At 52.2% G+C, this 25648-nt stretch overlaps 9 protein-coding genes across 9 annotated transcripts; 5 read left to right on the forward strand and 4 right to left on the reverse strand.

Annotated features, from left to right (window-relative positions):
- Nucleotides 1–28: 28 nt before the first annotated feature.
- Nucleotides 29–1588, reverse strand: CC77DRAFT_957380 (DUF1295-domain-containing protein). Its single transcript, XM_018535530.1, has 2 exons — nt 980–1588; nt 29–927 (listed from the first exon to the last, which is right to left on the reverse strand). The coding sequence occupies exons 1-2, from the start codon at nt 1508–1510 to the stop codon at nt 349–351; spliced, it is 1110 nt and encodes a 369-aa protein (XP_018388391.1). The 5' UTR covers nt 1511–1588; the 3' UTR covers nt 29–348.
- Nucleotides 1589–1708: 120 nt separating this feature from the next.
- CC77DRAFT_957384 (prokaryotic type I DNA topoisomerase) lies at nt 1709–4204 on the forward strand. The gene is made up of 6 exons (XM_018535531.1): nt 1709–1851; nt 2040–2237; nt 2286–2464; nt 2514–3885; nt 3952–4073; nt 4135–4204. The coding sequence occupies exons 1-6, from the start codon at nt 1771–1773 to the stop codon at nt 4184–4186; spliced, it is 2004 nt and encodes a 667-aa protein (XP_018388392.1). The 5' UTR covers nt 1709–1770; the 3' UTR covers nt 4187–4204.
- A 1198-nt stretch (nt 4205–5402) lies between these two features.
- CC77DRAFT_1029077 (hypothetical protein) lies at nt 5403–6560 on the forward strand (the record flags this gene model as incomplete). Its single annotated transcript, XM_018526489.1, has 1 exon — nt 5403–6560. The coding sequence occupies one exon, from the start codon at nt 5403–5405 to the stop codon at nt 6558–6560; it is 1158 nt and encodes a 385-aa protein (XP_018388393.1).
- Nucleotides 6561–7457: 897 nt separating this feature from the next.
- Nucleotides 7458–9007, reverse strand: CC77DRAFT_1017817 (phospholipase D/nuclease). The gene has a single exon (XM_018524480.1). The coding sequence runs from the start codon at nt 8956–8958 to the stop codon at nt 7549–7551; it is 1410 nt and encodes a 469-aa protein (XP_018388394.1). The 5' UTR covers nt 8959–9007; the 3' UTR covers nt 7458–7548.
- Nucleotides 9008–9088: 81 nt separating this feature from the next.
- CC77DRAFT_679900 (hypothetical protein) lies at nt 9089–10734 on the forward strand. The gene has a single exon (XM_018532743.1). It carries the CDS (start codon nt 9238–9240, stop codon nt 10273–10275), a length of 1038 nt encoding a protein of 345 aa, XP_018388395.1. The 5' UTR covers nt 9089–9237; the 3' UTR covers nt 10276–10734.
- Nucleotides 10376–12450, reverse strand: CC77DRAFT_679861 (hypothetical protein). The gene has a single exon (XM_018532741.1). The coding sequence runs from the start codon at nt 12265–12267 to the stop codon at nt 10636–10638; it is 1632 nt and encodes a 543-aa protein (XP_018388396.1). The 5' UTR covers nt 12268–12450; the 3' UTR covers nt 10376–10635.
- Nucleotides 12451–13841: 1391 nt separating this feature from the next.
- CC77DRAFT_1058719 (integral membrane protein) lies at nt 13842–14442 on the forward strand (the record flags this gene model as incomplete). Its single annotated transcript, XM_018528159.1, has 3 exons — nt 13842–13963; nt 14057–14328; nt 14378–14442. 3 exons carry the CDS (start codon nt 13842–13844, stop codon nt 14440–14442), a joined length of 459 nt encoding a protein of 152 aa, XP_018388397.1.
- Nucleotides 14180–15643, reverse strand: CC77DRAFT_1017820 (phytanoyl-CoA dioxygenase family protein). Its single transcript, XM_018524481.1, has 3 exons — nt 15231–15643; nt 14378–15181; nt 14180–14328 (listed from the first exon to the last, which is right to left on the reverse strand). Exons 1-2 carry the CDS (start codon nt 15489–15491, stop codon nt 14471–14473), a joined length of 972 nt encoding a protein of 323 aa, XP_018388398.1. The 5' UTR covers nt 15492–15643; the 3' UTR covers nt 14180–14328; nt 14378–14470.
- Nucleotides 15644–18713: 3070 nt separating this feature from the next.
- On the forward strand, nt 18714–25600 carry CC77DRAFT_1058721 (polyketide synthase PksJ; the record flags this gene model as incomplete). The annotated part of the gene is made up of 3 exons (XM_018528160.1): nt 18714–19086; nt 19138–19409; nt 19463–25600. 3 exons carry the CDS (start codon nt 18714–18716, stop codon nt 25598–25600), a joined length of 6783 nt encoding a protein of 2260 aa, XP_018388399.1.
- Between the last annotated feature and the right edge of the window lie 48 nt (nt 25601–25648).

Raw genomic sequence — 25648 nt, forward strand, 5'->3', positions numbered from 1 at the left:
GAGACAAGCATACTTCCTGGATTTCCCTACTACGTCTTACTCTCCTCTTTTGATAGTGTTCTTTATCTACATGTTGTAAATAGTCGTCAGGAATGTAGAATAACAAGGCGCGTGAGTATTCTTCTCTCGGGGTGAGACAGAGTAGCTGTCTTACTTTCTTCAATTCATGATACTAGTTAATTAAATTAATATGTATGTTGGTCATGTGAACATGCTCATGTCGAAACCGCATCTTTGTCGTCAGATCTGCTCACATCGCCAGCTTGCCTCGACTGGACGCACAGCCCACACCCTCCCCTAGCTAGCTTTACGTCTCGGAACGCCTTCATAGGTCTTTGCTACATGAACTCACTTAGTTTTCATAGCACCCTTACCGGCCTTTGCGTCCTTGACTTTCTGCTTCTCCTTTTCAGTTTGCGGCAGCTCCATGCTCTTGGTGCCGAACTTGGGAAGAAACTTGCCGACACGTTCTTGGTAGACCTTGTATTCAGGGTACTTGCCCGCGCTGAGCAGCTCGGTGAGCCAAGTGCTGGCCTGGAACAGGATCAGGTATCCGAATGCACCTGCGAATGCCCAGTTGGCGTAGGTCTCAGTCTCCAAGCAGCACCATTGGTACAAGCATACCCAAAAGGCTTGTTCAGCGGCGAAGTTGGGGTGGCGCGACCAGGCAAAAAGACCGGTTGTGTTGAATCCGCGGTCTAATTGCTCACGTGTGTATTTAAGGTCAGATGGTACCTTGGCGGTCTTCTGGTATGCACCCTTGGCTTTGTGGTAGTTCCATTGCGCTTGATCGGAGAAGAACTCAAGAACAACGATAGCGACCATGGAACGGCCAAACAAGGAATCGTAGGATGTGATGTCGTTGCCCTTGAGACGATTGGCGAGAAGGAGGATGTACGTAGGCGTGGTGATGAGCCAGAGCAGAATCTATCACAGTTAGTATGTTTGCACTCAATGCACGTGGTACGAGAGTACTGACATTCTGCCCAAGCGAGATGAAGGTGACATTGAAGATGAACATGCCAGGTCCACCAACGTAGTCCTTGACGATGTTCCATCTGTAGTCTTCGCTGCCAACTTGGTATCCGCCCTTGCGCCAGTAGTTGAAGGTCAAGCGAGCACCCCAGATGATGGAGACAGCCATGACATGATCCAGCTTCATTGTTGGCAGTCCGTTGAGATGGGCCCAAACTGCGTAGTGGACATTGTAGATGGCGGGCAGCAGACTCCACAGCCGGTCGACTTGCGAGTAGTTGCGGTTGATCTCCGAGACGGCAAGCACGATAGGGGTGACGAACATGGTGGCAAAAGCCAGCGCTGTCATAAGCGGGTTGGTGTTGACGTAGAGGGCCTTGAGTGCCTGTGGGTCGGTTATGTGTGCTGCGACCTTGTGCGGGAGGTCGTAGTATTGGGGAAGGAACGGCTCTACCGTCTTGAAGTAGTCGGCGCACTCGGGCAGCGTCTTGACAAGGGGCAGCGCCATATCCATGTATGTCCGTGGGTCGGGCATCGTCTCGATGAGGTTTGTTGATGGTGAAGATGTTGCGATGCTCCCTCACTCACAAGCTGGAATTAGCGTTTGTTGTTTGCGGCGAACAATGACCTCATGAATTTCCCTGGCTTCCACGTTAGCGGGCTGCAGGGACGCCCGTGCGGCTCTCCACACCACGCGCTAATCTGGTTCGACGCGTTTTCACATGACCATGACCATCGCCATCCTTCCAAGATCAGTCTCAGTCCCTTTTATGGTTCCAACGACATTTCGGAGGCATGACTCGGGTGTTGTGCGTAGCGGAAAAGCCATCGATTGCAAAGGCAGTCGCAAACCATCTGGGTGGCCAAGCCCGAGCAGTAGGTGCCAGCATTGTCTCATACAATACCATCCTGTACCCATACAGTTTACACTTGTGCTTCATTAGCACGCTGATGGCTAAATGCACTGCAAAGGTCTTCGTGCTATCTGGTAGTGCTAGACATCAAAGACGCGACCACCTTCTGGTTTTGGACTGCCGATCGAACGCAAGACTGACTCCAGATAGGAAAGTGTCCGAGGTATTCAGTGGGTCAAGAACTACAAGTTCGACTTTCGCTTTCAATCCTGGGGGCAATGTTCTGTAACCTTCACATGCGTTGCAGGGCATATCGTCGCACAAGACTTCAATGATCGGTTCAAGAAATGGCACTCATGTCAGCCCTCAGCACTGTTCGAGGCTCCCATAGTGTCGAGCATTGCAGAGGTGAGTAATATAGATCTGATTACGTGAAGCTGGCTGATGCGTTCACAGGACAAAAAGGCTGTAGCGAGTAACATTGAAGCGCAAGCCAAGTATGCGTCCATTCTGTTCATCTGGACCGATTGTGATCGCGAAGGCGAGCATATCGGAACCGAGATTCGGGATATCGCATTGAGAGCGAATCCCAATATGCAGGTTTGGAGAGCGCGCTTCAGCAATATCGAGAGAGCGTCTGTATCATTGCACCATGGAAAAGTCATGTAAACTAACCTTCCCCAGACATGTCATACATGCCTCTCAGAATCCTATTCGCCTAGATGAAGCGCAGGCGCAAGCTGTCTCAGCGCGAATCGAGCTAGACCTGCGTCTCGGTGCAGCTTTTACACGCATGCAGACACTGGCGCTACAAAACATGATCCCTCAACAGGGCGACGAGCGAGGCAAGTTGATCAGCTACGGATCTTGTCAGTTCCCTACGTTAGGTTTCGTCGTCGACCGATATCTGCGTGTACGCAACTTCGTTCCAGAGCCATTTTGGTACATCAAACTTGCGCACACAAAGGACGGAATCGATGCCAAGTTCAACTGGCGGCGAGGCCATCTTTTCGATCGCATGGCAGTAACCCTTATCTTCGAGCGATGTCTGCTTTCAAAGACGGCGAAAGTCATCAAGATGGCAAAAAAGCCCACCAGAAAATGGAAACCGTTACCTCTGACGACAGTGGAGCTACAGAAGATGGGAAGTAGGTTCCTTCGTATGACCTCTCAAGACGTCATGAAAGTGGCCGAAGACTTGTATACGAAAGGCTGGATCAGCTATCCACGCACCGAAACTGACCAGTTTGACGCTGGTATGGACCTGCGAGCGCTTGTCGGAAGGCAGACGCAAGATGGGCGCTGGGGTCCATTCGCACAGAGTCTCATGAACGGTGCTTTTCACCAACCTCGCCAGGGCCGCAACAATGACAAAGCACATCCGCCCATCCATCCTGTCAACTATGTCGCCTCATCCCAGCTCAACGACAGAGAGCGCACCGTCTACGAGTTTGTTGTTCGCCGCTTCCTCGCATGCTGCTCCGAAGATGCTATTGGTGAATCCACAGATATCGAGATTGAATATGGAAGCGAGGTCTTTCACGCACATGGTCTTACCGTCATTGCAAGGAACTACCTTGACGTCTATCCATACGACAAGTGGGAGAGCAGTCAAGTGCTGCCGCAGTACACAATAGGCGAGACTTTGGAGCTCACGGAAGCAAACATGCTGGACGGACAGACGACGGCACCCAGCTATCTCACTGAGCCCGAGCTCATCGCTCTCATGGACGCAAATGGCATCGGCACAGATGCAACTATGGCCGAGCATATTGCCAAGATCAAGGAACGCGAATACGTCATGGCAAGACTTAAAGCGGGTGGCGGTGCGGCGGGCGCCAATGGGGCAGGTGCAGGCAGAGGGCGCGGAAGAGGAAGAGGAGGTGCAAGAGGGGGACGTGGTGGGCGAGGCGGCGCAGCAGTAAGTCAGAACAGCGGAGGAGGCACGGGTGGAGTACAAGAGTTTATCCCGACGACTTTGGGTATCGCGCTTATTGAAGGATACGACAACGTGGGGTTTGAGACGAGCCTCAGCAAGCCGTTCCTCCGGAAAGAAGTAAGTGGTGCTCGTGGGGTTTGTTGGGCATTGATGACCCGACATGATCACTAACACTGTGGGCAGATGGAAGTTCAGATGAAGGCCATTTGCGAAGGCCGCACTACGCGCAACGAAGTGGTGCAGCAGAACCTAGAGCAGTACCGGGCCGTTTTCACTCGCACGGTGCAGCAGATCAATGTGCTCAAGTCGGTATGTTGTATTTTGGGTCGAACTTTTGTGTGTGTGTAGTCGCATCGCTAATGCTATGTCGACCCACCAGGCGATCACGAAGTATGTGGTTAACGCAAATCACGGTTGAGGCATTTCCCACGCCGGCGCACTGGGTGGTGCAGCCCACGTCATCCGTCTGACGGTCAAGACGTCCGGCATATCGGCACCAGGCATTCTATAAGGTTTGGCGATGTGTTGCGACGGGATGTCTTGCAGTGTGCGGCCTGTCGGAGAAACACGTGTGGCAGAGGGTGGTTGCGCTGCTAGCGAAATCGGACCTTATGGTGGTGGGATGGACCCCGCAGCGCGATAATGATGGCGCCAATGGCTGTTGGGGGTGCGAGGCATGGAGAGACGGATGGCCAACATGAGGAGCCGATAGACAAGATGCTGATATGGGGCATCGGCTGCAAACGGAAGGCACCATGGCGATGGCGGCGTGCGGGCTCGAGCAAGCAGCATGGCACTGTCGAGGTGGCAGCAGGCACCTCTGGCAGTGCAGGCAGCCTCACGATAGGGAATCGGGGCGGTGGGCGTGGTGCAACTCTAATGTTGCCCTGCTTCTAAGCTTCGAGTCCCTGCTGCAGTGAGAGGCGAAATTCCATGACGCTTGTGGGAGGTGTGGCTGTCCGTGCGCCAATGGCAGGGGCACGAGTCGGAGCTGGGGGTTGTCAGATGCGCGTGCATGTGCCTTGCCTTGGTTCCAGCTGCCTTCGGAACCAAGGAGGCCTTATCATAGAGGGCCTGCCTCGTTGATTCATAGACTCACAACATAGCCCACAATCCAATATTGAGCCTCTTCTGACTTCCGCACTGCACCTTGCCTGCTCCTGTTCGCCTCAACCACATCTCGCCTCTGCTGCCCCGACACGCTACCTGCATCCTCCCGTTACCGACTCGCTGATCACATCGCCGATCGCCAGACGTCTCGGAACGGTGAAGGCACAAGCTACGTTGCTGCAGCTTGCTATAACAACCCAACGCCAGCGCATATCTGCCCCATAACTGCACTTCGCTTGTCGCACAAGGCAGTTCGGTCGCTGTCTTTAATTTTGCACCCAAATTCCTGCTGCACACCATACGCCCTACCGTCGATACCCGACAGTTCAACCCCAAGACACTCAGGTACGTTTGCCGCCAGACCAAGTCGCCTCACGCTGCAACTTCGTCCTGGATAAACCACAGCATTCCAAGTCCGCCGCCACTGACGAAACCACCCTCCAGGCCTCCTATCCACCTACTGCGACTGCCCTGTCAACCCGCGCTTTGACTCATTCGTCAGCCCCTGCCTCATACCAGTAAACATGGCTGCTTCCGCCCAGAAGCCCATGTCCAACATCGCCATGGCCTTTGGGCGCCAGGACAGTGGCCACGCTGCTTCGACTGGCACTCTCCCTACTCCGCCCAGTTCCATCTCTCCGACCCTTCCTGCGCACAAGCGACGCCCCGTGCCCGTAGCCGGCCGTCTTCACACACCAGAAGAGGAGTCTATGGATATAGACCTCCAGGATGCGGTAGAACACGCGGCAGCGCAGGACCAGCCCTCTGCTCTCTCCAAGGAGGCGCTGGCTGGGTTGGATGCGACGCGCCAGATTACGGCCCTCATGCTGGCCAAGCACCATCTGCCAGACATTATCGAGGGCCACGGCGCAATGCCCATCCGCGAGATGATGGCGCATCTGACGCATGCGGTACCTGGCTTCTCTGGACTACCCCCTGCGAAGGCCCGTAGGCTGGTCGTTGCAGCGCTGGAACATCGCGCCGGTGGCGGCCTGCACGGCGAGGTCAAGTTCGAGAAAGTCGGCTGGGGGCGTTGGAGTGTAGCTGGCTCCGGCTCCCAGGCTGCGGGCATGCCCATTGGCGGTAAGCGCCCTGGAAATGGGCGTACACCACCAGATAGTGTTGATAGCATCGGAGGCAGCCTCCAGATTCCAAAGTTGCGACAAGAACGCGACGTCTACTCTGGCAGCTGGAACGCTGGCTCGTGGTCGCCGCACCGCCAGGGCGAAGACGAAGAGATGGCTGATCAGATGTCGCTAGACGACTCCGAAGGCAGTACCGAGTCCGACTCGGCTTCGGACATGGATTTGGAAGAAGAATTAAATGACGACACTGATCAAGAAGACTGGGCGACCATGGGGCCTGAAGCTCTTCGCGAGACCCGCCGCGGTCCGCGCCGAGAACACCGCGATTACAACTATCTAAGCCGAACACAGACGAGCAACCCGCGCTATCGGAGCATATCCGCCCAGGCCCACTCTCTGCCTCAGCCTCATCACGGACGCACTGCGACGCCCACGTACAAACCTTTCCTTACTGTTCCTCATGCATCCCACGGTAATCACGTCGTGAACGCGGGCTCTCCTTTGACTTCTTCCGTTTTCAATGCATCGGCTGGTGTAGCCGGATCTGGCGCTGAGCGCGACGCTATCGAGGCACTCATTGCCATGGGCTCCATGTAGACCCTCTTACCCCACAGCATCGCGCTGCTGAACAGGGCTGCCGACTGGCACAAAGCCCTACGAAACACGACTAATACATACAACATTCAACATTAGATTATGGCAGCGCCTTTGGTTATGCGCAGCTGGGCTGGGAATTGTTTTGGGTCTGATTGGATTACGTTGGCATACCCTCAGGTTCTCGATCTGCATGGTTCTGGTATGCAATTGGGACGATCCGTCAAGTGCTGATGTGGATCACATGGACTTTTTGATGTTTTCGCGCCTTTACTTCACCGCTCTATTTATTTTTCCCAAGAGATGATTGGACTATACCGACATCTACCTTTTATCGATATACTCCACACTATTCGCCACATGGGGACATGGCATGCGCACTATCATTTGCTTATAGGTCTGGCGCTTGTCTGGCGTTGAGGCGTTTGGGCAGTGATTAGGCGATGAGCGTAGATATCACGCAGCTTGTACATATTCTTCCGTAAAGACAGACACCCTACTCCGCTCGTCGACTGGCTGAGATGCTAGTGAGCTTCCTGCTGTCGGTTACATGCTCCGGCCGCAAAGGCTGAGCGCAATACAATCCATGCTCAACACTTTGTGTCCTGTAAGGTCAACGTGTTGAGCATATTCGTCAGTAACCGTATCATTGCATGAACCGGTTCACCCTATGATGTTTTATTAAGAGTTGTTTGGAAGTGTGTTCAACTGGCGGATCAGCAGACAAATCCCTTTAACTACAGGTAAGAGTCTTGTGACGACTGGACCATATGAGAACAAAGACAGTTCCAGCATCGGTCACATGCAATCCCCACTTGAAACAGTCGAATTTGGGCGGCATCGTCCACAATGGATTATCGTTGTTGTCGACTAGATGTCGCTCTTGAGTACAACAACACCCGGAAAACAAGTGCAAAGGAATGTGTATGAGGGTCACCGCTATATTTCTCAATACAACTTGCTAGACATAGACCGTCTTACGCGATCCAAATTAGCGCTCACTGTCAAACACTACTTTACTTCTCCCTTGTGTACCTTGATCAACTGCACTCTCAACCTTCTTGACCACTTCCTTGTCGAAGAAAGCAACACCCAACTCTTGACTCGTGAACCAACTCGCCCGATCAAAGTTCCCAGAGCCCAGAACAAGCACCTCGTCGTCCACTATGGTCATCTTGAGATGCGACTGTTGAGGCTCCCCCACCTCATTACCCCTCTTTTTAGGCCCGCCGATCGGCTCGAAGTACGCTACATGTAGGTGACCAGGCTTGGGAGTCGCTATAGCCATCTCTTCGTCGTTTGGGTTACCACCGTTGTGACTCAGCTGCTGATAGCGTTTGATGAGCTTCTTGATGCAACGTGAGGTTGTAGTACCTGCTGTAACTAATTGCTCGAGTATCATGAGACGTTCAGAGGTCAAGATCCGGACGTCAATACCACGGGCAAGCGCTCGAAGTATTGCGGATAGGACGGGTGGTGCAGTCACGTTTGGTGTCTGTATACGAATGCTTCTTTCGGCCTTTGCGAAAATCGTGAGTATGAAAACATTCAAGGGAGTCGGCGGGGCTTGAAGGGCATCCTGAGCTCCGGTGAAGCTAAAGCGTGGATTACGATGGTGCGGGCTTGGAAGGAAAATGGTGTGTATATCCCGAGCCGACAATAATTGCGAAGATGTCAATGCATCGTGGAGCTTGACTGCGACACCTTCAGGAGCATCGAGAGTGGTTGGAGCATCCTCTCGCCGCTCCCAAAAAGTGCGATAAAACTTGAGAAACTGTTCGACAACAGGTCCTGTGAGGGTGACAGCACCCTCGAACCATTCTTCCCAACTGATATTGCAACTCGGTAACACTGCGGTTTTCCGGTCGATGAGGATGAATTTTGGATGCATGACTGAGAATGGTAAAATGAAGATAGACTTGATGGTAAGGTCCAGTCCGTTCAATTCAGATGGGTCAGGTAAGCCCAGCTTCTTGATCCATGCTGACGGTGAATACGTCTGGCCTGTAGTAGCTTGCTTGTGGAATAATTTCTGGAAGACGGAGCTGGAAGAAAAGCATAGTCGAACCCTGATCTTGTCTGTCCCTCTCCGGATGGCCTTTTCAGACAGGTTTCTCAGAACCTGATTGAGTGTGTCGAGGGTCTTGGACCTGGCCCAGAAGCAGGTGACGAGAATGAGCTCATGGGAGGCAGACTCAAGCAGGGGTACTAAAGATTTGTAGATGGTGGAACCGGTGCCTGTCATGAAGGCGTCTAGATGAGAGGTCGTGATCAGTGAGCGCGGATAACGAGCATAGTAGTTCGGATCATCATTGGCGTTGTTAGGCGCAGCGACATCGAGGGCCGAGATAAAGGGCTCGTTGAAGCTGGACACAGCAGGGGACGATGATACAGGCGCCATGGAGCTTCACTCTGTTACTCTCTGCAAAGATGTCGGTGCTATTGATGGGATGACGTCGGACGCGACCGCCATGAGTAGACGCGTCGAGACTAGCCCGCATCCAGAAAGCTCTGCAGGGATGGCCGGGCAGCTCCCATCCCCGCCAAAATTTCCGAAGCTCTGAGCGGTAGCCAACGACACGACCAGTACGCCCACGATACCACACCGGTAGAAGCGCGAACAGGCCAAACCCACCAGACTCTTGCGATTCGACCAACTGTACACGGCGCATCCTCGGCCATGCCAATCTCTATCCTCCCACCTAGCGCACCGCTCCCACCACGGCGCGATGCAAGAGACGACTCGGACGACTCGGACGTGGACATGGAGGACGACGACCTCGTGACTTCCGACTCAAAGGCGATAGTGACACCCGGTGAAGCCATAACCTCGGACCCGCAATGGATGCGCGGCCACGGCACCTACGTTCCATCCATGCCTCCGTCTTCCACGACGATAATATCCACCGTCGCCGGTACCCTGCACAAAACAAACAAGCTGCTCTCGGTACAACCGCTGCGCGCCCGATATCAACCAGAAATTGGCGACCTGGTCGTAGGACGCATAGTGACAGTGGGAACAAAGAAGTGGAATGTGGACATCGCAGCACCAATGCACGCAAACCTGCCTTTGTCTAGTATAAATCTGCCCGGTGGAGTGTTGCGACGAAGAACAACCGTAGATGAACTGAATATCCGGACCTTCTTCCAAGAAGGCGATCTGCTCGTCGCCGAGGTACAGAGTCTGCACCAGGACGGCACCGCCTCCCTCCACACGCGATCGCTCAAATACGGGAAACTGCGCAACGGTCTGTTCACCAGTCTGAGTGGCGCTGGAGGTGGCATATTGAGTCGCAAGGGTGGCGTTGTGAGGAGCAGACGGCAGGTCTTTACGCTGAACACGGCGGCCGGCGAGATCGACATTGTACTTGGCGTAAACGGTTACATTTTCATCAGCAAGCACATCACAACAAATGCTGACCCAAAGGAGATGGGCATCAACCGACTGGACGAGAGTGTGACTGAGACACTGTATTCGAGCCAAAACGACGACATCGAACCGCCAGTCATGCGGGAGATAACTAGGGTCAGTACCTTGATCAGGGGGTTGGTAGCATGTGGCGCCAAAGTGGATGAGGATACAATTGTCAAGGTTTACGAGGGCGCAGTCGAGCTTGAAGCTGAGGAGCAGAGCCTTGGTGGTGTGGAGAGGGGAATTGGTGCCAAGGGCGTTGTAGAAGCTGTGCTCGGACGATTGGAGGTTGAGGCCGCCGGCTGAAGATGAGGGCGAGGGCGAGGCATCCATATATCGAGCAGTAAAGGTTGAAACAGCATGTCATGCTGCTTTCTCAAGCAGCGAGACCATACGACTCCGCATCTCGCATCCGACGGGTCGCCAGCGGGTGGCAGCTCAGACCATCGCGCTGCAACAAGTAGCTAGCAGCTACTCACATAGCGAAGTGCACACCAGTCACGCACGGCAACCAGCAATTCAAAGGTAGTCATTCATGCATTTATCATCGCGCCACAAGTGCGTGACGTGTCATAATCGTATATGTAAAACAATGGCCCCATATACTGGAAGCGAAAGAAGAAATCCTTAAACAAACAAATACCGAGAGTCTGTAAAATCGCCTCGTTAACCTTCCATAACCAGCACGCCCTCCCTTTCCAATCTTCTCAAGCTATCGATATCACCACCAGCTTCTATTACAGCCTTCACCGCCGCGCGGCTAAGCTTCCGTCGCTTGTCGGCGGCTTCTTTCTCCCGCCGTGCTTTAGTTTTGCTGGATCCGCTGGGTGCCACGCCTGTGAGAATCTTACGGCTGTCATCTGGCGTGAAGTTCACGAAACCAACTCCACCATTACTTGTGCTCATCTGCCTCGAGGATTGCTGGGAAGTGTTGCTGGATTTGCGTCTCATTGACGACTGGCTGGTGCGGTGGCTAGATGCGTGCGACGACCGGTGAAAGCGTGTTTCGGCGCGTGGCGAAGGAGAGCGCGAGACTGACTGACTGATAGGGGCGACGTGGTGTTGCGCGTGATGATGTTGCTGTTGGTGAGACGGCGTATTGTACATGACACCATAGTTAACCATGTCAAATGCAGCCGAGGTTCTGGAGGCAGAAAAACCATCGTGCATAGTGCCAAAGCCGTACGGAGCCGATCCGCAAGATATTCCCAATCCTTCCGATCTCATGTTCTGGCTTGTGGATAGTGAGTTGCTTTGGCTGAAGCTGGTCGAATGGAGAGGGTGACTGGTGGAAACGTTCCCATCCCACCAGTCTGTAGTTTGTGTGCCGTCGGTAGAATCACACGAGGCTGAGAAGCCAACATCCAGAGCTGATGATGTGTTAGGGCCCCACGTTGTCATAGATAATTGGAGAGAAGAGGGCGGGGTCTGCAAGGCTGAGAGAGCCGCACTTGGCGCACTGGAAGAGCTAGAGGTGAGCCCCGTATCATTATCGAAGCCGCTACCACTGATGCTAGGGGTTCCAATTGCTGGCGATGCGCAAGGCGTCAATTGGTAATTAAGGAAGCCAGATCCGTTGTTTGGTAGGTTAGAATAGTTATCGGCATAGGTCTGATAATGCCCTTGAACGAAAAACTCATTGCTTTTGGCCTTGGTTGATAGCGGGGGCGAAGCAATGCCATGCGATGAGGCTCTTGTGAATGAATTCGTTGGACTGTCCGTCTTGCGGGTCCACGTATTGCCAGCTGAAGGTTGGTGTTGAGAGGATTGCATCATCTTTGTGAAAGTCGAAGCATGCAACCTTTTAGAGGTCTTTGAGATACCACGGTGCCTCAGTTGATTGTAGATCGATACAGCCTTTTTAACAGATCGTCCGGAAGTGTGGGGTCGAGTTGTAGGAGGCTGAGAGATGGACCTCGATTGCTTCCTTTCTAGTTCAAAGAAGTCGTCAAGGTTTAGCAACTCAGAATCGCTGAAAGACTCATTACCAGTAGACGAAGTAACGTAAGAAGATGAGATAGAGTCCTCAGCTCGCAACGGGGTTGGGTTTTGTTCGTACTTTTCGAGAGCCTTGTGCCAAGCAGCCTGCGTTTCCCGATCAAGTATAGGCTCAGAGCCAAAAAGCTGGCTCTCATTCGACAGAACTGAGTCAAAAAGATGCTTTGGTTCACCCGAGCTTGATTGTTTGGGGTTGCAGTCGCCGAAGTGATTGAGCAAGTCTGTTTGAACATACTCTTCGAAGAGACGGTCTAGATCGACCACGTCAACCTCTTTATCGCTGGTGGGCCGCATTGGCATAATTCCGGTAGGGTGTTGGTGGATAACGATACTCTGAAGTAAACCTCTCACGTGCCTGCGTGTTGTGTTCAGGAAGTGGCTAGGTAGGTAAGCGAGGATCGTCGCAGTTGGTAGTAGAACAGGCGATGAGAGTAACACGGTACTTGTACCTTACTGGTAAATGTGCTTTAGTGGTTGCAAGCCCACGGGAGCAATTTCTGTAACGTGCCAATGATGCCTCATAACAAACGTGGTGAACAAACCAGACTAGAGACATTCAATTCTGCACCCAAATATGGCAAAGCACCTTGCCCGCCATCTCCTACTCGGTGTACATTCCAGCTATACTTAGCGTACTAAGTCGAATCGGGCTGATCCAGGGTTGGAATGGGGCATGACCAAGCCCCAACCCTTTCGTTTCAAGTACTTTTGAGGCGTCGGCACCATTTAGGTCCCGAACATTACGAACTTGCGACCGGGGCATTTGGATATTTAGTGACGACAGGAGGTGCGTGCTCATGCAGCCATATACCGGACGTTGGGGTATTTTCTTTGGAGGCGTCGTCCATACCGCAGGTACCCGTTACACGACAATCGATTTGTAGATGAGATTCTTTGTTAGTCCATCTCTTTGTGTATGCCGAAGCTTGACCTGACCGGTGAGGTAAAGAGGCCGCACGAACGGTGGTTTCAGAACCAACGTTTGAAGTGCCTGTGCAGCTGCATGAGTTGTAAAGGTAAGGCTGTTGATCGAGTCCCGTGAGTTACGACATCTTCATACCAATGAGACAGTCCCAACACCTCAACTACCGAGGGTCTGGAACTCGGAATTCACGCATGTTGCAAATAGTTCTTAGTTAGCAATGCCCATCAACGCTGAGAGTCTGTAAGACGCAGACTGACACTTAGGTGATGTGAATGAGAATCGGAAGTGACAGAGAACGGTAGTGGAGTCACAGGACGTGACTAGTTAAGAGTACAGGAGCGTAGACGAAGGATACCTGGGTAACTGGGTTAGGTATTTTCGTGCAAGGCGTGAGTCAAGGACAGTTTGATGCGCGTTGCACATACTAGGAGCGAAAGAGAACCAAACATGCGCATCGACCTTGACGGCGAGGTTTCAAATTTGCTAGGGCCCGGGGGTGAGTTGATCGTCCATCATGAAGGGTGCACAACAGCAGAAACCAAAGCGCCGTGACGCTGTTGGGCCTCGCTTTTGTCCTCACTAGGTCGTGACGGCATTGTCTTCTGTCTCATGTAGTTCGATTAGCCCTATGGCATGTGACCGATGGATATCTCATGTCACTTTCAGGAAGTTACCGAGGAGCTATGAGAGGCAGCAAAAACATCTGGTGGCGATGATGATGGTGGTGGTGATGGTATGAGGATGCGTTCACGATACCCAGCAGTTGCCCAGGTGTGGTGTTGAGGCTTGTGCACGGCTAGTTTAGCGTGTCGTCGAGACTGTTGTGGATCTGCCGTTCGCAGGTCTCAGGGCATGACGACTGCACCAACGCGACGACGATAGCATCTACGGCTTGAGCGTCACCATCTTAACACGATATTTCTGTCAATAGTTCACTTGCCATCGAACAATGGATCCCGACGCGCCTGTGGCCAATGAGCCTCAACCTTCCGTCTTCCGCTGGATCATAGGCTTCCTTATGGTTGGCGCGTGCTGGGGACTCACGACGCCGTTCATGCGAAAAGCTGCTATGTAAGCTTGGGTGTTTATTACTTTCTGCTAGTCCTTCCTTCTCTCGCAAGCCTAGTACATTGCCTGACCAGCAAGCTGATACGCATATACCAGGAACTACACTCCGCCGCAGCGTCCTGCCCTTACTGACCCGAACAACTCATGGCTTAAGAAAAAGGTCCTCGGAGTACTATATGCAGTTATAGGTGTCCTGAGCCGACCAGCGTATGCGGTGCCGCTCTTATTGAACGTCACTGGCAGTGTATGGTTCTTTATATTGATTGGTAAGGCGGAGTTGAGCCTCACGGTGCCAATCACGAACTCGCTCGCCTTTCTGTTCACCGTACTAGGGGAGTGGTGGGCAGAGAAGAAGGTCATTAGCAGAGGTACGTTGTCTCTCTGCTCTGCCACGGGACGAAAACTAACAATGCAAAGACACATGGATTGGCATGGCCTTTGTACTTGGTGGTATCGCGTTGTGCGTCCAGAGCAAATCGTGAAATGTCTATCAATATTGCTACAGACCAGCTACCAGTCCTTCGCAAGTCTGTTTTCTGCGTCCGTCGCGGCCTTTTCCTGAAATAGCCTTGAGAATCCTTGCTCAGGCGGTTGCAGCCAATTCCTCTCGTCATACCTCTCCTCGCCCTCAATCACATGGAACGTGTAAATATTCCGGCTTTTGTTGCTGGTGTTCTTCTCGCTCTTGTGCAGGATGTTGCCATGGATAAGGACAAGAGTGCCAGCCTTGACCTCACCCATGTCGTACCTCTCCTCCTTCTCGACCATCTCGTACTCCTTCTCAGCGTTTGTCTGGTGCTTTATACTCTTTGGAAACTTGGCACCCTCATTGTCAATGAAGCCAGTACCATTGCCCGTCCTGACGAATCTCTTGTCAATAGCAGCACGTTTATGACTCCCAGCAGCGAAGCTTAGGCACCCGTTCTCCTGTGTCGCATCCTCGAGTGCATACCACCAGCCAACTGCGCTCGGCGGGTCCGTATACAAAAAGGTACTATCTTGGTGTGGCGGCACTGCACCGCCTATCTCAGGCTGCTTGCAGATAACCATAGATTGCAAAACACGGGGATCGCGGAACCCGAGCGAGGACGCAATGGCGGCATTGCGGGCGGAAAGGGACATGCTGCGGAACGAAGGCGAGAGCTCGTGGAGGTAGTGGCCGATCTTGTTAATGGCGCGGTGTTTAGGTTTGGTCAGTGAGCCAGACTTGTCGAAGGCATCTGTTCGCGTGTCAGCACACTTGCCATGGCTGCGGATTGCCTTACATACCCTCTTCGAAGAAGAACCGTACCTTGTCACCGGACTCCAGGAAGTAGCTGTCTCCAACGTGGTCCGCGCCGTCGTCGCCGCCAGTCGAGAACTTGGTCATGGGATGGTCATCGAGTGAAAAGTCGTTTAGCATATTGTTTGTGTCTTCCAGCAACTGCTTGACCGTGTCTTGCGACAGCGCATCAGGTATCAGTAGATAACCATTCTCGTTGAAAAAGGTTAGTTGTTCGGGCGTGAGCCCTTCTGCGGTGCGCACAGTCATGTTCGGGTGAAGTTGGGAGGGTCAGTACGCGATGGCTTGTAAAGCTCCCAAATGTCGATTGCGCAAGAATGACTGTTATTCTGCCGTCGTGTTCAGGCCGTCAGGAAGCTTCGGAGGTGGCCGTGAACTAGCAAGCCGCCGCCGCCGTGTGCTGCTGCTGCGCTGCGCTGCCCCGCGGCTGTCCCGCGTTGTCGGATCTAATTCCATTCCGAGCAACCTCGGAATCCCAGGACGCGTCGTCCTCACCCACGCCCCTACACCATCGACACCAACCACCATACATGGTAATCCGAGAACCCGGCCATAGGTCCTCCGACCTGCAGTGGCATGAAACGATAGCTCGGCATGCTGACTCACTTGGCGCAGTGAAGAGGCACGGCTGTTGCATGACATCAACGTTATGCGACTTCTACCCTACGCTGCAGGCTCTGAACGTGGCCATACACTATCAATCTTTCGAGGGATAAGAGACGAGTTTGCCAGAGTGCAAGAGAATGAGGTGTCCGGTTGTGCAACTTCTGAAAGGCTCCCCCAGGCCGCGAATTGGTATGCAATGACCTTCATCGTCTCCGCGCAACTATGACCCTTGCATATGCGGCTCTTGCAACCCTGCGCATCTGTACTTTCCGCGAGAGGGGAGACGAAGAGTCTGACATGCTGATGGCTGAAACGACACGTGGTGGCTCAGCGGGTTCCTGGCTGCGCGCAACCTGCCCTTTCACCCAGCCATGCACAACATAAGGCTGACGGGCGCTTGGACACGCCTTCAAGCTGAAGAAGAAAAAACACTCTACGCTCATCTTTGACTGCCAAATACCTGATGGTTCGAAACAATAGTGCTCTGGCCATATCGGTAGTTGTATCTCTGAGAACCCACTGTCTTTGGCAGTCTGAGCGGACAGAACAATGAAGATGCGATGAGCACGCGTTGGTCAAAACTTATGGCATAGGCTGTCTGTTCCGCATATTCGCTAGTACTGCGCCACTCCCTCACATGCGCGCTTACACATTACCATGGTTCTCTACATCTAGCCAAATTGGCCTGGGGTCAAACGACTCGCGGTATGCAGCAACCGATACGTCGCCCTCGTGATAGATGCAAGAATAAAGAGTATGTCTGATGACGCTGTTTAGCTGGCGTGTTTGATCCGCCCTTGCCATCGCTATAAACACAACAAAGAACCTTGACTCACGAGTTGCACACCCGACTCCAATATTTTACGACGAAACTATTACGAAACTATTAAAGGATTCTTCACTTTGGTGACCGAATTCTCCAACCAGTCGTCGGATTGATGAAGGTGTACGAACCGGGATTCTACCAACCAGTTCCAATCACGTTTACATCCTTGACTCAAAGCTAGAGGACGACGACCTCCTATCAAGTCACCTATTCTCGAGGCCACCTCGTTAAAAGCCGCGGTAGCTCCCATAACTCAACCATCGATATATGGGAATGCAAGCAGGTGCAAGTATTCAAAGTATTTTAACAACCGAGGAATAAGGGTAGCTCGTATGTGATCGATCTATGCAATCGCAAGACTCGAAGTTTCGACTGTAAGATCCTTCTCGATTTTGACCACGATCAGTCGCTATCCAATAACAATTGTGTGCTTACAAGCGGCTAAAAAAAACTCTACCCTTCGAGGGTGGGGTTAAAAACACATTGCGAGCACCGTCCAACGCAGGAACCCAATCCGATGTATGCCTGAGCCGGAGCGTCTTATACACGCCAAGATACCAACTCGACATATACAATGATGATGTGGATAGTCGTGGTTTGGGATATGCTAAAGGCTCAGGCTATGCACATGCTCGGACTTGCGTTTCCAGATCCCAGCACGGTACTATGTAACGCCTCTTTGTTATGAGCATTCTGTGAGCTTTGAATTCGCAATGAGAACTTGATAAGCTACAATGCATACCAGGTCACGTTCGAAACATCACTCAGGAGTGCTTACAGCGACTGGACAAATCACGTGGACGGTCCGGGGCACTCTCAAGTCATATGTAAGCTGACAAAATGCGGCAGTCCGGAGCTTCACCGGCCGAGCCAGGCGTACCGCAGCCAAGATGTCTGATACGAGACGCCCGGCATCGAACATACGAAGGGTTTAGGGCGAGATCGTGCTGGCGTATGCGAGCCGGCTGAGTGGGCGGGCGATATGCAAACTAAGAAGCTCGAGTGACTAGACACCGTGTCACTCTGCATAGTTCGGTGTGCACTCTATGCGCGCGGTGATATGATTGTGGAACACGGGCGATGTTTTCTACTAGACAACGCAGGATTTCGATGACCGAGCGACCTATCATCGCAATTGGTGGCGCTAGCGAGTGCGCCAAGTCGTAAAGTCCTACCTCGAATATCCCACGCCGACCACGGCGGGCGCCAGACTGCATGACTTCAGGAACAGGGCCCTGTGACTATTGGCTTGTCGTTCCCTTTCAGCTGTCGATTACCCTCAGATGGTTTGCGATTTCTCCTTTCATGTTACGAATATGATTTGACACCGACAGATGGATGGGCAATTTTCATGGCTGACAATGTCTTGTCGCTATTCCTGAACATCTAGACCCAAGTTTTTGAGACATTACTATCCGCACAAGCTTGGGGTCAAGCAAAGGAGTAAGCCTGGATGCGGGTAAGACGCCGTCTACACCAGGCTAGCCATATACGGTAGACTACCGCGTGGGTCTTCTTCTCTAGACTCCCAAGTGTTTAGTCTCCAGAGTGCTAACTATCGAATCACTACTGTTTGCAACAGTGGCTCTTCTCACGGTGCCGGTGGTTTGGGATATTTGGAGTGGAGAAGGGCCGCCCTCATGCGTGACCTAGTATGCCCCTTACGAAGTTGGACAAACTTGCCACTGAGCAAGAAATGACCTTCCGAATTTACCCCCTACTCCGACTCATGAGGCGTTTGCGCTTGCATTGAGTCTGCATGGCGTGGAGCTGGGAGTCTCTGATCATCAGATCAGTACGTAACATCGTACAATTGCCTCAATCACGACCGATTCCACATGTTGTGTGTAAAAATGCTCAGTAATCGCTCGCCCGCCCTTATAACAACCATCCCAAGTTCCCCAACACGCTGTTGCATATCAATTCCACAACCGATCCTGTTATTCCTGAGTAATAAGGCACTTACGAAACCTCGTAACTTGACTTTGATTGACATACTTATCACTATCCACTATCCAGACCAATAACACCTTCTCAGTATGAACGACTTCGTTGATCCGGAAGGAACTTTCATGCCGGCCTCAAGTCCCAACGGCTTAGTGCCTATTGCAATAGTGGGCTTTGGCTTCAAGTTTCCCCAAGATATCACAAACGCTGAGAGCTTGTGGAAGCTATTGATGGAGCGTCGATCTACCATGACTGAGATTCCTCAGAATCGATGGAACATTGAGGGTTTCTACAAAGAGCATGGCCATCGACCTGGTACCGTAAAGAACCGAGGTGGCCACTTTCTCGCGGATGATCCCGCCCGCTTCGACGCCCCTTTCTTCTCCGTCCAGCCCGCGGAAGCGGAGTGTATGGACCCTCAACAACGCCTCTTGTTGGAGACGAGCTATCATGCTCTCGAGAACGGTGCGTTACTCCCTGCTTGCTGTTATAACTAGGGCTGATCTTTGCTTTTAGCTGGTATTCCTATGAAAGCAGCCATGGGCACCAGGACTTCAGTTCACGTTGGCTGTTTACTCCAAGAGTATAGCCAGATCTCTCAGCGTGATTCTCAGATGCCTGGTGACTACCGTATCGTCGGATCCAGTGGCTTGGCTATGTTGGCTAACCGACTAAGTTGGTTCTATGACTTCAGCGGCCCAAGCATGACGGTTGATACGGCTTGCTCAGGTGGGCTCGTCGCTTTTCACCTAGCATGTCAGGAGCTTTCAGCTGGTAGTGTAGATATGGTATGTCATTTTTCTATCTCCTGCACGATACCTCGAATGACTAACGACTATAGTCACTTGTCTGCGGTAACAACTTGTGCCTACTCCCAGACTCGACAGCACTCTTGAGTAGCCTCAATATGATGTCCAAAGACAGTGTCTGTTATTCATTCGATGAGCGCGCATCGGGCTATGCTCGAGGTGAGGGCTTTGGTGTACTCATCCTCAAACGACTCGATACAGCCATTGCAGATGGAGACACCATTAGGGGTGTCGTGCGATCAACTGGCTGTGGACAAGATGGGAACACTCCCAGCATCACATCGCCCAGCCAATCTGCTCAAGAGCGACTCATTCGTGAGACATATGCGCGGGCAGGCCTTGATCTTGGTGATACTCGCTATTTCGAGGCGCATGGCACCGGTACTCCAGTGGGAGATCCTTGCGAAGCTGCAGCTATTAGCAACGTTTTCTCTTGTCGGACGCCTGAAGACCCGATCTTCGTGGGTGCCCTCAAAAGCAACATGGGTCATCCTGAAGGCGCTAGTGGAATCGCGGGTGTGATTAAGACGCTTCTTGTTCTAGAGAAGGGCATCATTCCACCGAATGTATATCCTGAGCGCATCAGCCCGGCTGTTGCGGCGGCTGGCCCCAACTTGAAGTTTCCGCTCGTACCGGCAACCTGGCCGACGGATGGTATTCGACGCGCGAGTGTGAACTCATTCGGGTATGGAGGCACGAACGCCCACGTTGTTCTGGACGATGCGCTGAGCTTTCTTCGTGATCATGGTTTGTCCGGCCAACATTGCACTGAAGTGCTTGACGGTAGCAAAGGAGCAGCTGAACCAGCCACCTACGATGGCCTAGCGATCAATAGTGAGGACGGCAGCTATAGCACGGGTACTAACGCATATTCGCAATCCTTTGCAGACGATACGCCACCTGATATCATGGACGACTACGAAACCGCCCCAAAGCTGTTCGTACTATCCGCATTTGACGAGCGTGCCGTCCAGCGATCTATCCCCACTTTCGAAAAGTGGTTGTGCAATCATGCGAACGATGAGAATGATCACCGGATTCTTAATGATGTAGCGTACACCTTGGCTGAGAAGCGAACGTCATTTCCATGGAAGACTGCTTGCGTTGCTTTGCCAAATCTGCTCTCGCAACTCTCCTGGTCTACCCCTACGCGAGTCAAACAGCGAGTGAATCTGTGTTTCGTCTTCACCGGTCAAGGTGCACAGTGGGATGGAATGGGGCGCGAACTCATGGGGTACGCACCGTTTCGGGACGCCATGCTTGGAGCAGATCGGTACTTCAAGTCACTTGGCAGTAAATGGTCCCTTATCGACGAATTATACCTCAAGTCGAAAGACGATTCAATCATCCATCAACCGGAGCTTAGTCAGCCTATCTGCACCGCTCTGCAGGTGGCCATCCATGACTTGTTGATCTCCTGGAAAGTTCGCGCTTCAATATCTGTGGGTCACTCTTCGGGTGAGATCGCTGCCGCTTATGCTAGTCGTGCAATCTCACAAGAGTCTGCCTGGATGATTGCTTACTTTCGAGGTCTAGCAGTCGCCATCACTCAGACTATCAATCCTTCTCAGGGCGCCATGATAGCTGTCCAGGCCCCCTTTGAAACTTGGAAACATATCATGAACAAGCAGAATGCAGAATATCCAACCAATCCCGTCGTTATCGCCTGCTACAACAGCCAGAGTAGCTTCACACTTTCAGGTACACATAGCATGATTCACCAAATGGCTATCGCTCTCAAACAAGCAAATGTCGAAGTTCATACTCTCAAGATCGACGTTGCTTATCATTCACATCACATGAAGCCAGTTGCTGATGTTTATGAGAAGCTGCTTCGGACGATCGAGCCTGGTGAACAAGTAGAGGCTCAACCGTCCTTTGTCTCTACCGTCACTGGGAAGAATATTCAGCAACTCAACGAGCTGCATACTTCTGAGTATTGGCAACGAAATCTTACTGGATCAGTACAGTTCTCAGCTGCGTTGCAGGATATATGCGCACGACAAGATGCCTCGACTTGTTTCTTTCTCGAGATCGGCCCTCATTCTGTTCTACGTTCACCGCTACGTGATATACTCAAACAAAGCGGAAGAGATGTTGCGATCGACTACAGCTCTGTGTTACGGCGTGACCACGCCGCCAACATTACAGCTCTGGAATGTGCTGGGAAGCTCCACACCATCGGCGCAACTATCGATATAGCTGTAGTTAATAAGGACAGCGACATCAGTCCCAAATTCCTACCCTCACTCCCATGTTATCAATTTGAAGACAAGAAAAGATATTGGCTCGAAGGCCGAACGAGCATTCAGTACCGTCAAACACAATTTGTGCATCATGAGCTTCTTGGCTCGCGCACACCCGACTGGAACGAGCACGAAGCACGTTGGACAAATCGTATTCTTCTAGACCAATCCCCATACCTTCAAGATCATCAGATTAACGGTCTTTGCCTCATGCCTGCTGCGGGAATGCTTTCGATGGCTATCGAAGCCACGCGCCAGTACTATGGTCATCAAACCGCAGCTGTATCAGGCTATAAGCTCAAAGACGTCACATTCACCAAAGCCATGACACTTTCAGCAGACGCTCGTGGCACAGAAATTCAGCTCACATTACGGCCCGCAGTGGTCGAATCACGTGATGTGCAGCCGGGTAGCTTATGGAATCAATTCTCCCTCTTCTTACATGAGGATGGCGGATGGCACCTGTGCTGTACAGGATTCGTTGCGATTGAATACGGCAATCACCATGACAGTTCTGGAGATCTTGCCGAATGCGCGACGGCAACGAAAGAGAAGAAACAGGCATACCTCGCAGCTTCAGAGAAATGTCGCATTGTTATCGACAGTGCTGACATCTACGATGCTTTTAGTCGAGCTGGTCTTACGTACGGTCCAACGTTCAAGGGCATGCGCAACGTCAAATGGGATCAGCACAACCAGGCTACAGGTACGATTGGCCTTCGAGATTGGCAGACGCATGCGAAGTTCAGCTACAGCGATCCGCACCTTATTCATCCAGCTGCGTTGGACGCTATTCTTCAGATGACGTTTCCAGCTTACTCCATCTACGCAAAGGACTCATCAGCTACCACCGTGCCGACGGGCTTTAGTAACGCCTGGTTCTCTGTCAAGCTGATGCGCGATTCATCAGATGCGCAAGATGTGGCCGTGCATGCGAAGGTTTCTGGACGTGGATTCCGCAACAAGCTCTTCTCCGTCACCGCAGCGTTTGCCAATACGCAGGAAATCTGCTTCTACGGTGATCTAGAGACTTCCACCATCGGTCGCAATAGCCCATCGGCGGGCAACAAAGAAGGGCGTCGAAGCTTGTACCGAATAAACTGGCAACCTGCCGAATTCCATCATCTGACGACTCTGTCACCTCGTTTAGCGACGTCCAAGTCTTGCATTCACATCATCTATGATGAGTTAGAGCCATTGCAGTTAGACTTGATGCATACTCTTCGGCGAACAATGTCAGCGCAAGGCGACGTCGGCGTAGCTCTAGTCACATGGAGCTCGATCGCCCAGCATGAGCTTGACAAGGCTTCTTGCATATTTCTTCCTGGTTTAGACGGAAATCTACTTCAGCGCATGCAAAAGGACGAGCTCGCGAAGATCAAAAGTCTGCTCTCGAAAGCTAGTACCCTCCTGTGGATCACTTTCCAACACCAAGCGATTGACCAAAGCCCTACGGAAGGCCTCGTTTCGGGACTGGTACGTACGCTGGCGACCGAGTCTGAAGACTACCGGCTCTCGAGCATTAGCCTTGATCTTGAGACTGGGCTTGACACAGTTGCTGCCAACATTGTTAAGGTTGCCACCACGCTACTAGAACCGCAAATTGACCCAGAAGACGAGTACTGCGAGATCGATGGTCGTCTGTGCACTCCGCGTGTGGTTGACGACGCGGAGCTCACTGTCCAAGCACTGCCTACTGAAGACACTGTCGTTTACGTCACCAAGCCTTGGAGCGAACTTGACAGCCCAAAGCTGACCATTGGTGCCGCAGGTGTCTTGAACACACTGCACTATGAGCAAACTTCTATCAGAATCAATGAGCTTGCGTCAGATGACGTAATCATTCAAGTAAAGGCAGTCGGTCTTAACATGCGGGACATCTTGGTAGCCCTTGGCCAAGTTCACGACGAAACCTTTGGAAGTGAAATTGCTGGAGTTGTGGTAAGCACCGGATCGTCGCATGATGCAGGCTTTCAAATTGGCGATCGCGTCTTCGGCGTGACACGAGATGGCGTCGCGCAACTTGCTCGCTGTAAAGTCTCACAGCTTCAGAGAGTTCCAGATAAGATGAGCTTCTGCGAGGCCGCAGCCTACCCTGTGGCTTTCTGCACTGCCTATTATAGCTTGAAACAGTGCTATAGCATGAAGAGCGGCGACTCGATCTTGGTTCACGATGCCGCTAGTGTGTTGGGTCAAGCGATTATCAAGATTGCCGCTTTTCATGGGTACACAAAGATCTTTGCGACAGTAAGCACGGCTGATGGAGCTTTCTTCCTGGAAAACACTCTACATATTCCGAAGTCGAACATATTCTCGACCGACAGCCTCGATCTTCAACATGGTATCCTCCGCTTGACGAATGGTCAAGGCGTCGCGGTCGTAGTGGGCTCTGAAGATCGTTTAAGTGATTCTTGGCCGTGTATCGCCTCCTTCGGACGCTTTGTTGGAGTTGGAGAGAAGGACATTTTCCACTCGACCGCCAATAGCTCAAAAGACATTGTGCTTCCATCTACCACGAAAAACATTGCTTTTGTCAGCGTCAACTTTCAAGAGTTGGCCAAGAGCCATGTATTTGCTGACATCTTCAAGCATGTGTTGATGCTTATAGGAGACGATAAGGTCACCATTGCTTCACTTCCAAATGTTTTCAAGCAGAGCGAGATCGAGCCCGCTTTCCGGCGGATTAAGGACGTAGACATGGTGGAAAAGGTAGTAATCGAGATGGACAGTGACGAGATTGTAGTGATGGAACTCGCTCAGGATTCCGCAAAGCCCCTTTTCCGCCCAGACGCCAGCTACATCATCGCTGGTGCGTTTGGAGGTATAGGCCAGAGCATTGCTAGGTGGATGATACAACATGGAGCCAAGCATCTCATCTTACCATCAAGGTCACCAGTCGATGGCACTGGATCAGAGCGTGATCACTTGGTGCAGGAACTGAAAGCTCAAGGCGCAGCGGTATATGCTCCGGTGTGCGACATCGCCAATCGTGATCAGCTTAGGGATATGCTTATGTCCTTTGCTCATCTTCCGGCAGTCAGGGGATGTATTCAAGCAGCAATGGTAATGCGAGATTCGTCCTTTGCGAACATGACAATGGAGAAGTGGCACGAGTCGCTCGCGCCCAAGGTAGACGGCTCCTGGAACCTACACCAGCTCTTACCGCTGGGCCTCGATTTCTTCATCATGCTGTCATCCTCAACTGGCATTATGGGTTCGTTTGGTCAATCAAACTACACCGTCGGAAACACATATCAAGACGCACTAGCAGCACATCGAATGCGCCACGGCCAGCGCGCCCACGCTCTCGCACTCAGTATGGTCACAGGCGTCGGCTACGTTGCCCAGAACGACCAAGTACAAGCTCTACTCCGCGTACGTGGCATGCTGGAGGAAGTACCCATGGATGATATCTACAACCTTCTCCGGTTCTGCTGCGACCCGGAGCGTGTTGACACTAGCACAGTCGGTTCCCAGATCATCACACCCTTGACTCTGCCGGCTGATCTTCGAGCAATGGGTATCGTTGCACCTCTGGGTAGTACGCGGCCAATCTACCACTACTTGGACACACTTCCCTCACGCTTCTCCTCGGACACGGCATCCGCCGAAGCCAAGGACCGCCCTTCGTACAAGCTTTCCGAAGCTACTTCGCTGGCTCAAGCTACAGATATCGTTGTCGAAGCTATACAAACTCAGCTATCCAGTCTTCTCGTCGTTAGCAGAGATGACATTGACTCCCAAAAGGCGATTTATCGGTACGGTGTAGACTCTTTGGTAGCGGTGGAGATGCGCAATTGGTTTTCGAAGGCTATCGGAGCGGATGTCGGGACGACGGACATCATGAGTGATATCAGTATCTGGTTATTGGCAGTCAAGGTTGCGGGGAAGAGCAAGTTTGTTAGGGACGAGCTGAAGGAATAAGGGTATGCAGTCGTTGGGCCAGTCGTGTACATGGATCCTTTTCAAAGT

This window comes from Alternaria alternata (genome assembly GCF_001642055.1).
Source record: "Alternaria alternata strain SRC1lrK2f unplaced genomic scaffold CC77scaffold_5, whole genome shotgun sequence".
In the NCBI taxonomy this organism is placed as follows: domain Eukaryota; kingdom Fungi; phylum Ascomycota; class Dothideomycetes; order Pleosporales; family Pleosporaceae; genus Alternaria; species Alternaria alternata.

What these genes read in the sequence shown, in the direction of transcription:
- CC77DRAFT_957384 (XM_018535531.1), top strand. Translation starts at nt 1,771, where the DNA reads ATGACTCGGGTGTTGTGCGTAGCGGAAAAGCCATCGATTGCAAAGGCA. An exon ending in TTCAGCAATATCGAGAGAGC is followed by an intron (nt 2,465 to 2,513) that starts GTCTGTATCATT and finishes AACCTTCCCCAG; the next exon opens with ACATGTCATACATGCCTCTC. An exon ending in CAGCAGATCAATGTGCTCAA is followed by an intron (nt 4,074 to 4,134) that starts GTCGGTATGTTG and finishes CGCTAATGCTAT; the next exon opens with GTCGACCCACCAGGCGATCA.
- CC77DRAFT_1017817 (XM_018524480.1), bottom strand. Translation starts at nt 8,958, where the DNA reads ATGGCGCCTGTATCATCGTCCCCTGCTGTGTCCAGCTTCAACGAGCCC.
- CC77DRAFT_957380 (XM_018535530.1), bottom strand. Translation starts at nt 1,510, where the DNA reads ATGCCCGACCCACGGACATACATGGATATGGCGCTGCCCCTTGTCAAG. An exon ending in TCATCTCGCTTGGGCAGAAT is followed by an intron (nt 928 to 979) that starts GTCAGTACTCTC and finishes TAACTGTGATAG; the next exon opens with ATTCTGCTCTGGCTCATCAC.
- CC77DRAFT_679861 (XM_018532741.1), bottom strand. Translation starts at nt 12,267, where the DNA reads ATGCCAATGCGGCCCACCAGCGATAAAGAGGTTGACGTGGTCGATCTA.
- CC77DRAFT_679900 (XM_018532743.1), top strand. Translation starts at nt 9,238, where the DNA reads ATGCCAATCTCTATCCTCCCACCTAGCGCACCGCTCCCACCACGGCGC.
- CC77DRAFT_1017820 (XM_018524481.1), bottom strand. Translation starts at nt 15,491, where the DNA reads ATGACTGTGCGCACCGCAGAAGGGCTCACGCCCGAACAACTAACCTTT. An exon ending in TACGGTTCTTCTTCGAAGAG is followed by an intron (nt 15,182 to 15,230) that starts GGTATGTAAGGC and finishes GACACGCGAACA; the next exon opens with GATGCCTTCGACAAGTCTGG.